Below are 10,663 nucleotides of genomic sequence, written 5' to 3'. Positions count from 1 at the left end.
CCCAGCTTCTGGCCTGCAGTGGTCAAGGATCAATCAGTCTGGGTTCCTTGCAGGGTCTCTAGCATGGATTCAGCCATCCAGAAGAGGAACACAGAATTGTTTTGGTTGGAAAAGACCTTTAAGATTATTGAGTCCAACCATTCCCCCAGCACTGCCAAGGGCATCACTAAACCATGTGATTTTCCCCAAATGGCACAACTAAAGGTCTTTTAAACACCTCCAGGGATGGTCACTCCACCACTTCCCTGGGCAGCCTGTTCCAAAACCTGACCACCATCATGAAGAAATTTTTCTTACATCCAATCTAAACCCCCCCTGGCACAACATGAAGCCCTTTCCTCTCATCCTGTCTCTGGGGGAAGAGACCGATCCCCACCTGGCTGCTCCCTCCTGTCAGGAGTGGTGCAGAGCCAGAAGGTCCCCCCTGAGCCTCCTTTTCTCCAGGCTGAGCTCCCTCAGCTGCTCCTCCTCAGACCTGTGTTTCAGACCCTTCTCCACTCCGTTCCCTTCTCTGGACACGCTCCAGCCCCTCAGTGTCTGTTTTGTTGTGAGTAGCCCAGAGCTGCACACAGGATTTGAGGAGTGGCCTCAGCAGTGCCTCACTCAGGGGACAGTCACTGTGCTGGTCCTGCCGGCCCCACCATGGCTGGGACAGGCCAGGTGCCCTTGGCCTCCTGCCCACCTGGGCACACCTGGCTCCTGTTGAGCTGCTGGTGAGCAGCACCCCCAGGGCCTTTCCCACCAGGCCCTTTCCAGCCCCTCTGCCCAGCCTGGAGCTGCAGGGCTTGGTGTGACCCAGGACAGGGCCTGGCTGGGCCTCAGCCCATGGAGCCAGCCTGGCCAGATCCCTGTGCAGAGCCTTCCTGCCCTGCAGCACAGCACTCCCACCCAAACTGGTGTCACCTGCAGACTGACTGGGGGTGTCCTCAAAAGGTACTAAACAGGACAGGCCCCAGCTCTGAGCCCTGGCGAACACCTCTGGTGATGGCCCCAGCTGGATTTAACTCCATTCCCCACCACTCTCTAGGGCCTCTCCATCCATCCATCCATCCATCCATCCATCCATCCATCCATCCATCCATCCATCATGTTTCTCCAGGAGAATGCTGAAGAACACAGTGAAGAACACAGTGTTAGACTTTTTACTAAAATCCAGCCTTTCCCTCACCCACAGAGAGTCACCCTGTCATGGAAGGTCAGGCTGCTCACGCAGCACCTGCCTTTCCCCTGTGCTGGCTGGGCCTGACCCCTTGTCCTGTGTGTGCCATGGCACGGCACCCAAGATCTTCTGCTCCGTGACCTTCTTGTCACCGAGGTCGGACTGACAGTTCTGTGGTTCTCTGCATTGTCCTCCCTTGCAGGCATTGAGCCCTTGCCTGTGGCACAGGCAGTGCCTGTGCTCAGGACTGGAGCACTGAGGCCTAAGCTGTGAGAGCAGAGCCCACTAGGGTGCCCCAGCTCTGTGCCAGCATGATGGCAACCTGCCATAACCTGCTAGGACTGCTTGCCAAGCCCCAGCACAGCAGCAGGGGCTTGCACCCCACAGATCCCTTCTGCTGCTGATTACGTTGTGTTTGTGGGCCAGGAAGATCCTGGAGGCAGAAGAGTGGTTTACGTGGCAAGACACTGGTTTGGCTCCAGAGTGCCCAAGGGGAGACAGGAGATCTCAGCTCAGCTCCTGATGGCTCACTGGCCCACCACAAACTGTGACAGAGGTCTGCAGGAGCGAGGCCCAGAGCCCCATGGAACCACATGGTGTGGGGATGGGGTGCCTGAACCTCCCAAGCACTGTCACCAACGAGCCAGTGTGGGACAACAAGCAGAGAAGCTGCTTGAGCCCCTGGACCAGCAGATTGCACAGGTTGTGACAGGGCACAAATTCACCCTTCAGACCCCTCACCAACACAACCATGCATTCTGCAGAGATCAAAGAGTGTCTTGGCTACCGCAGACCGTGGTCAGCATGGGCCTGCAGGCACCGCATCCTCAGCAGGCCTGCGAGATGTGAGAGCGTGACCTGGCACACACTGCCTCCTTGGTCTTCACAGCTGGCTTTACTTATTGATCAGCGTCTTCAGGGAGCGCGTCAGGGTGCTCATGACCGTGGCCACCGTGGCTGACTGGCGGGCCAGCTGCTCCACAGTGTGCTGGTGGCTCAGCGTCCTGGCCGTGGACTCCTCGGCAGCCTTCAGGAGGAAGGTGTAGTTCCTCACCACCTCCTCCACCTTGGTCAGCAGCTCCTGGCGCTGGGACTCAGAGCGCACGACATACACCAGCCTCACGAAGGTCTCGATGAGGCTGCTTAGCACCTGGAAGCTGCTCGTGATGGCCGAGAGCATGTGGGTGGGACTCTTGTCGACGGCGGCCACGCGGCGGCAGGACGCACGGAACTCCTTGAACTTGAGGGCCAGCTCCTGCTTGTACTCAGCCAGCTGGGAGATGTAGGGCTTGCAGTCCCGCACCTCGGGGCTCAGCACACACTGCCTCAGGATGGTCAGCAGCTCGTTGGTGTCCAGCTGCACCTGCAGGAACCCGTTGGGGAAGCTGTAAGCATGGCCTCGAAGGGTGTTGATCTTCGCCAAGCTCCCCTCAAAACTGGAGGTCCTTAAATCTATCTCCTGGGTCTGGCTCTCGTTGGGACTGCTGCAGGCTGTTGCGTCCAGGACCTGAAGAGTCCTGCTCATAACTGGGACCATCTGATTGTCCAGCTTCATTCCTGGGAGTATCTGCATCGGGATGGAATAGGACAGCTCATCCTTCTCGCTCCCATCATCTGCCACATCGCATTTCCTGTAGTAGAAGCAGTAGCGGATGGAGCAGCACTTCTCATCCTCCATGTCTTCATCCCGCAGCTCAGCAGGACTCGGGTACATCTCCTCCTGGACAGAGAACACTGCTGAACCCTTCTGGCTCTTTTTGTCCTGTGCTATCTGGACGTAGGAGGGGTCAGCCACTCCAGTGGCTTCCTGGATTTTGCTCTTCAGAACAGGACAGAGGATGCTGGGCTCAGGCTCTTTCTGGGGGCCTTTCTGCTTGGTTGTGTAGATGTTCTGGTAGACATCAGAGGACAGGGATGTCCTTTCAGTCTTATCTATTTCACTGACACTGTAGCGACGCAAGAGCTTCCTGTAGTGGGGTGCACCCATGCACTCCCCGCGGGAGGTGCACGTTGTCAGACAGGACATGCCGTTCTCCGGGTCTGACCGGTTGTCTCTGGACTCCAGACTTGTGGATCGGATCCGTTTGCCTTTGGAAGGGCTGCTCATGCTGGTCAGCCTTATGGCTTCCACCTGCTTCTGCTCATCTGCAGCTTTATCCTTGCCTCGCCTCTCCAGTTCTGGCACCACCAGCTGGTTGGGGGGTGGCCTCATTCCCCTGCAAATCCGCTTGCAGTCGCAGCTGCGCCTCTGCTCCCTGGACATCCCTGGCACTTTCTGCACAGGACTGCTCCTCAGCTGGCAGCTGCAGCGCCCAGGGGCGGGCGGGTGCAGGTACTCCTGTGGTGGGAGGTCACCTTTGCTCTTTGGCTTGAGCAGCTCTTCAAGGAACTCCAGCTCGTACTGTTTCACCTTCTGCAGCTGGGCCTGCCGCTCGTCCGTCTCCTTCTTCAGCCGCGTGGGAAATGTTGCAGAGAACAGGTTCCTAAGCCTGAAGGGAGCTTTTGGGGCTTTGGGTTTAGCTGGGACATCAGCATCTTGCTGGGTTACCTCCAGGACTTTCTCTACTTTTTTGGAAGGCACAGTGCTAATCTGCAGGCTCTCGGATCTGGGCATCAGCTGGATTGGCCCTTTGGCTTCCTCACTGGTGCTCCTGAAAGTGCTACCAGGTGATGCAGAGTGCACATTGCTGCTCTCAGCTTTTAAGATTTTGGCCGAGCTTTCCTGTTGTATTTTCTGTCCTTGGTTTGAAGGAGCTGAGTGTTTCTGCAAGACGAGGCTTGTGGCTTCCCCACCTGCCTTCTGACCTGTCTCTCCGCTCACAGCTTTTCCTGGAGCATCTCTACTCACTTTTTGCTGGTAGCTTTTAGAGGCAAAAGTCTTACTGGGCATCATCTCCTCGCCTGCTGAGGCGAGGTGGAAAGCTTCAGCCTGACTGCCAGGAGTTTCCTTAGGACTTGGAGAAACTTCACAGTGCTGCTGTGGAGAGACCTGCTGCTGCTGCTGACAGTTGCACAATGTCTCTGCAGTTTGTGGACCTCCTTTAAGTGTCAAAGGCTTGCTGCTGGTACCATTCATGTTCTGGTCTTCTTTTAAGGCTGATACCACTTGGGGAGCGGAGGCTTTTGCATTTGCCACCTGCTGCAGAGCAGCTGAAACAATGGCTGGAGTTACACTGCTCTTCTGATCCAGGAGCAGCTTTGAGCTCGGCTGCACCTCCTTGGGCATCTTCTCTTGTAGATCCTGTGCCTGCTCCTTGCTTGGGGCTGCTGTGGCATGCAGAGATACCTCAAAGGCAGCTTTTGTGTGACCTGCAGCAGCTTTGCACTCGGAACTTGGCATGGCAGCCCCCTTGCCCTGCTCACTGAGCTGGGGGCTCAGCCCTGGCTGGGCAGCCGAGGTGCAGCTCTGCTCCCTGGGCTGCTGCTCCTGCTTGCTCTTGCAGTTGCTAAGGCTGGGACTTTGGGTGGAGAAGGCTGGCTTCAGTGAGGGCTCCTGGCGGCTCAGGGCGTAGGGGGAGGTGAGAACAGCCTGGGCAGCACAGCTCTGGATTCGGAAAGGCAAGTCCTTCCTGGCCAGGAGGTTTTCTTTGTTGATGTGTTGGGTGAGGAAGTAGGCAGCGTTCTGGTGCTGCTTCATGGCAGAGACCATCTCCGAGACATCGGTCAGCTCTGAGGAGTTCGTCTCATGGCCAGAGTCCAGGGATGACTCAGGAGTGATGGCAGCCAGGACAATAAGACCTGAGGAGGGACACAAAGAAAACCCCACAACAACCCTCATAGTATGGAGGAGAGGGGAACTCCTTGTAGCAGGGCACATTGGAGAAACTTCTGTGGCTTCTCACAACTAAGAGTTAAGGCTTTTAAGGGAAATCACTTGGTCAGCATTGAGCTGGCTTGATAGCTCAATTCAGCAAGAGCTTCTGGCCCAGGAAAAGATCCTGTGAAGCTTTCCACTGTTGGTGGTAGCAGAGCTATAGGCATGTGTCTGGCACAAGAAGGAAAATTGGGCAACAGGTACTCTGCCACAGTGAGTAGGGCAACCAAGGTGGGAAGAGGGACAAAGGGCTGTGCTGCCAGCAGGCTGGTCCCAGAGTCACCCATCTGGCAGCAGGTTTGCCCTGTGAAGGGCTCACACACTGCAAAACCTGGGTGGGAACCTGCAGAGACCAATGGCCAAAGGTCCCACTGAGAGGGGTCACAGTGGGGAGGAACTCACAGTGCTGGCTGGTTATGGACTCACCCCAGCATTGTGGCATATGGCAGATTTGGGACAAACCAACAGACTCCTTCAGCCCCTGTCAGGGACAGGAGTCCCACCTCAGCTTCCTAGAAATCTTCTGAGCAGCAGCTTGGCTGCTCCTGCTACAGCCTGCTGCCACAACTTAGTTTTTACTAGAAGCTGCTTCACAGTCACTTATAGGACAGGAGGAGACTAAAGGGAAGGATGTACAGTAGGAAAGAAAGGCTATAGGGAAAAAAGGGAGTCACAGCCACTGAAATACCTGCTGTCTGCTGTGGTGGGGGATGTGGACAATCCTCTGAGGCAGCCAGGGCTTCCAGCGCCTGCAGGGTGGACACCAGGGCATCATCCAGCTCCTGGGCGTGGTCGCGGACGGTCCGTGGCTGCACGGTGTCGATCAGGGTGACCGGGATCTCGTCGTACAGGATGCCGCAGAGGTGCCGGCCCTGCTCCTGGCTCTGGGCAGCCGCCCGGCGCTTGGGGTCGTCCTCGTCGGAGCTGTTGTCTCGGAAGCCAGGAGGGGGAGCGGCGATGGCGGGGAGCAGGGACGTTGTCTCGTCTTCTTCCTCGTCGTTGCCGGGAGGGGGAAGCGACATCAGGTCCACGGTGGTGTCGCGGGTGCTGCCGGGCTTGCCCGCCGTGCCCGAGGCCAGCCGGCTCCGGATCTTGGCCTGGCAGGACTCGCAGTACAGGTGGGCGCTGTCGCCGCGCAGGTGCGTGTCTATGGTGTGGGCCCTGGCCCTGCTGCCCTGCCTCTCCTGCTCCAGGCCAGCCGGGTCGCACTCCTTGGCTGCCCCGTTGTAGCCTTGGCCAGAGCTTTTGGAAGTGGGGTCAGATTTGGTCCTGGGACGAGTTTCCTCAAAAAAGATCAGGTTTTCATTGATATCCGTGGCGCTCTCCCTCTCCTTCCTCTGCTCTCGCATGTGCAGGTAGCAGAAGCGGATGAGCTCCGAGTCCCGGCTGGCAGCAGCCCCGGCTGCTCCGGGGACAGTGGCAGAGCCACCCACCAGCCCATTCTCCTTCTTTCCCACGTGCCCTGCCGTGGCAGGCCGCTGGAAGTTGTGTGCGTTGATGTAATCTAAACCAAAAGCACAACGGGAGCGTTAGCAGCAGCACCCAGTGAGGGGAAACAGCTGGGGAAGCTCCTGCCCACGCTGGAGAAACATCCTTTCCTCTCTGCCCTCCAGGGGGACACCCACGCTCCCTGCAGCACAGCCACCTGGCTGTCCCTTGGAAAACTGCTGGGCCTGGCTGCCAGGAATGAGATAGGAAAAATGTCCTGCACCACAGACAGAATTGGAGGGGACATTTCAAGGCCATCTGGTCCAATGGCAGGGACACCAACTAGATCAGGTTGCTCAGAGCCATGTCCAACACTCAAGGAAAGCTTGAATGTTCCTGTGCCTACATCTCACCACCCTCATCATAAAACCCTTCCTCCTGGTATCTAATTTGAATCTACTCTCAATTTAAAACCACCACCCCTTGTCCTATAGCTACAAGCCCTATTAAAAAGCCTCCCTGGAGCCTTCTCTTCTCAAGACTAAAACCTCTAACTCTCTCACCTAGCAGAGGTGCTCCAGCACTCTGATCATCTTCATGACCTCCTCTGGACTTGCTCCTCCAGCTCCATGTCCTTCCTGTGCTGGGGAGCCCAGAGCTGGAGGCAGCACTGCAGGTGGGGTCTGACCAGAGTGGAGCAGAGGGACAGAATCCCCTCCCTTGACCTGCTGGTCCTGCTGCTTTTTGGGCAGCCCAGGACACTCTTGGCTTTCTGGGCTGAGAGCGCACATGGCTGGGTCCTGTCCAGCCTCTCATCCCCCAGCATCCCTGAGTCCTCCTCTGCAGGGCTGCTCTCCATCTGTCCATCCCCCATCCTGGATCAATACTGGGGTTGCCCTGCCCCAGGTACAGCACCTTGGCCTTGTTGAACCCCATGGGATTCCCAGGGGCCACTGCTGGAGCTTGTCCAGGTCCCTGTGGATGTCATCCATCCTTCAGGACTATCAACGAAACCACTCAGCTTGGTGTCATCTGCAAACTGCTGAGGGTGCTCTCCATCCACTGTGTCCTTGATGAGGACATGAAACAGTCCTGGTGCCAGGACAGGTCCCTGAGCTCAATCCCTCTGCTGGGTAGACAGAGGCAGAGGAGGGCTGGCCAGCACAGCTGGCACTGGACACAGGGATGTGGGTGCTCATCACTGACCCACCAGTGTGTCCAGAGGGCAGCAGGAGCAGCTCCTGTTCCAACAAGGACCTCCAGCCTCAGCCTGCCAGCTCACATGTAATATGGCAAGAAGGAATTGTTGCTGTTTTTGGGTAATGTTGGCCACTCCAAGCAGTGTTCATCAGGAGACTACTAAAAGTGGAGTAATATTGCCTTTTGGGGAGACATCCACTGCAGTTTGGCTGTGTTCCAGTGGCAGGAACAGCCCCTTGTCCCTCACTGCCTGTGATCCATGTGCTATTTCTATCAGGCTGACAGCTACTGGATCAGGCTGGCTATAACAGAGCCTGCTGCTCTTGCTGTTAAGCATCTCCCAGTGACAGCTTCCCCTTGTTCCCTTGTGCAGGGAAACTGGCTGAAATACTACTTGAATTTCTGGCCAGAGGTCCATCCCTCAGGAGGGGAATCTGTCTGCATTGCAGGTTGGATTGTGCAGCTGTGCTGAGAGCCAGGGGATGCAGGTTCTGTCTGACCAAGGGGAAATTAAATCAAATAAATCCTAATTAAATTCATTAGCTCGACAAATTGGACAATTTGTTTCCCCAAACACATGTTTGTATTATACTGTTCATCACCTGCAATGCTAAAATCCCAATAAAAACAAAATCTCTTTGATGCCTGGCCATGAAATGACAGCTGGGTGAGGGAGCACTAGGCTGCCAGAGCTGGCATGTGTGGGCTCCAGGAGGGTGGCAAAGGCTGAGGTAGAGGTTTGCTGGCTGTCCATGGCAAGCCAAGGCCTGCTGCTGAATGGGGCCAAACCCCAAAAATCCAAAATCCAGCTGCTGCATGCTCAGGAGGGAGAAAACTGCCTGCCAAGGAGCTGAGAGAGCAGCTAAGGGCACAGAGCTGATGGTGGCTGAGGGTGAGAGTGGGGAGAAGAAGGGACAGGGAGCTGAATCACCTGGGTAGCTCCAGCAGGGCACACTGGAGGGCAAGGCTGTGGCATATGGCTCCTCAGGGAGATGCAGAGATGGATCTCACTGACAACGTTCAGACAGCGTGTGCATTTCTAAAAATGTCTGCTGTTCAGCAGGAGGCTCTAATGGGCCTCAGGGAAGATGGATGTGCTCCTCTTCTAGGTAAAAGCATGGGCCAAGGCTTGATTTTTACATTTAAGATTCTGGCACAGTCTGCCTGCAGCCTGGGAAGTCTGGGCTAACTTAATTCATCCCAGTGGGGCTCTCTCCTGCAAGGATGTGCTAATGATCAGCATCCCTGCTCCCTGTGATCCAGCCAGCTCTGACAGCTCAGCCTGCAGCCCTGTGGAGAGCAGGATGTGAGCAGACTGCCCAGCACACCCTAAACCCACCCCTCCTGAAGGGTGGCTGGGCTGAGTGCCCTGGGTCTGCCAGGGACCTGCTCCACCCCATGGGTCACAGAGGTTCTCACTGCACCCAGGAGGATGGAGCAGGGACAGACCCACTGCTGTCCTGCCCACTCTGTGACTTCCTCTCACATCACTCCCACCCTGCAGGGTTACTGAGATTGGTTATTTGAGACTGACAAGAGCAGGGCAAGACCTACAACTCTTTGGTAGAGGTTTGGATGAGGACCCTGAAGCAAAACCTCAGGAAAAAATTCTGGCTGTTGCCACAGAATGTAGGAAAACACCATTTGCACGTGCTGAGACATCCCCAGATGCCAGGAATTGTGGTGCTGCCAGTCTCCTGCCAAGCCCTTGGGTGTGGGGTGCTCTGCCCCTCTCTGACTCCCCACAGCCACGTCCCCCTGTGTCTCTGTGTCCCACAAGCCAGGGAAGGAGCACTCTGATGGCAGCTAAACCAGCTCAGTTACAAACACCCTCTCCTCACAGCAAAATGAGATTAAATGCATTTCCATAGGGCAACTGGGCAGAGCACAGTGACAGCTGTCAGTCAGGGGCACAGAGGAAGAAAGGAGAGGAAACTGCTTGTACTTACACCAAAATCACCTGCCAGGCCTGTTCTGGATTCACTGAGGTTACTGCAGATGCTTTCCTGATCCCTCCTGTGAGTGTGTCCTCCCACAGGTGCCAAATCCATGTCTGGGTGCCTTCCCCAAAGGCACCAAGGGCTTTCCCAAGGACCCTCTGCACTCCTCCCCAGGCCAGGCCCGTCTTGGGAAGTGAGTTTTGACACTGGACCTAAACTAAGCAATTGTCACAGCCCTCTGGAGCTACAGTGTCACTTGGGGGGTCTGGGAGTGACCTTGGGTTGGTATTTTGCCCATCTCCAGTCACTAAACCCCTATTTTATAGTTCCTATACAAAATATATTGGATGTGAGCCACAGCATGTGGTTCCTGGTTGGGTCTTGTTTGAAATCACTCTTGAGAATCATTGCTCTTTCTGGAGGGTGACTCACACCTGCAATCCATCCTTAAGGGACAGCATTGGTGCCTGCTGGGACAGAAGCTCCTGCTGTGTCCAGACCAGCCTTCTGCTCCCTGAAAAGCTGGGACAGCCAAGTTTCCTTCCTGATTTGGGAACTCAGCAGAGCAGCCACGCTCACAGGGCTGCTGTCACAGACATCTTTTATGAAAAATCCTTTCTTTAGGATTTTCCCTTCTCAGAAGCTGAGGCCTCAGAAAAAGAATGTAAACAATGGTAATCTGCTGCTGGGTAGATTTTTGATTGAGCCATCTTGAATGTTTATAATTAATGGCCAATCAAGACAGCTATCTCGGACACAGTCCGAGAGAGATGCCTTTTGTTATCATTCTTTTCTTTTCTATTCTTAACTTAGCTAGCTTCTGAAGAAACCTTTCCTTCTATTTCTTTTTAGTATAGTTATAATGTAATATATATATATATATATATATATATATATATATATATATAAAAAATAAAATAATAAACCAAGCCTTCTGAACATAGACAACATTCTGGTCTCTCCCTTCACCTGAAAACCCCTGTGACCACTGTCACAGGCTGCCCCTGAGGCTCAGAGCCCCAGGCTGGGGGCAGCAGGGTCAGAGGCAGCAGGAATGCAGCCCCTGAGCTCACACACTCGGGTGGAGCAGGATGCCAGCCAGGGAATGCACAGGCTGCTCTG

The 10,663-nt window shown here is 55.3% G+C and overlaps 1 protein-coding gene across 4 annotated transcripts in view; it reads right to left on the bottom strand.

Moving 5' to 3' along the window:
• Window positions 1-454: 454 nt before the first annotated feature.
• Window positions 455-10,663, bottom strand: part of FRMPD3 (FERM and PDZ domain containing 3) — a 67,054-nt gene continuing 56,845 nt past the window's right edge. For all 4 annotated transcript variants that reach the window (XM_054289337.1, XM_054289338.1, XM_054289339.1 and 1 more), the window contains 2 exons: window positions 5,662-6,477; window positions 455-4,897 (listed from right to left, as the gene is read on the bottom strand). In XM_054289337.1, the coding sequence (XP_054145312.1) occupies window positions 2,055-4,897; window positions 5,662-6,477 (3,659 nt within the window). In that variant the 3' untranslated portion in view covers window positions 455-2,054. The remainder of the gene's footprint in view (window positions 4,898-5,661; window positions 6,478-10,663) is intronic.

Source organism: Melozone crissalis, unplaced genomic scaffold, assembly GCF_028551555.1.
Source record: "Melozone crissalis strain CALT ecotype California unplaced genomic scaffold, PUWL_Pcris_2 ptg000068l_1, whole genome shotgun sequence".
In the NCBI taxonomy this organism is placed as follows: domain Eukaryota; kingdom Metazoa; phylum Chordata; class Aves; order Passeriformes; family Passerellidae; genus Melozone; species Melozone crissalis.
Note: the sequence above shows the minus strand (reverse complement) of the source record. Positions and strands in the feature narration are given on the sequence as shown.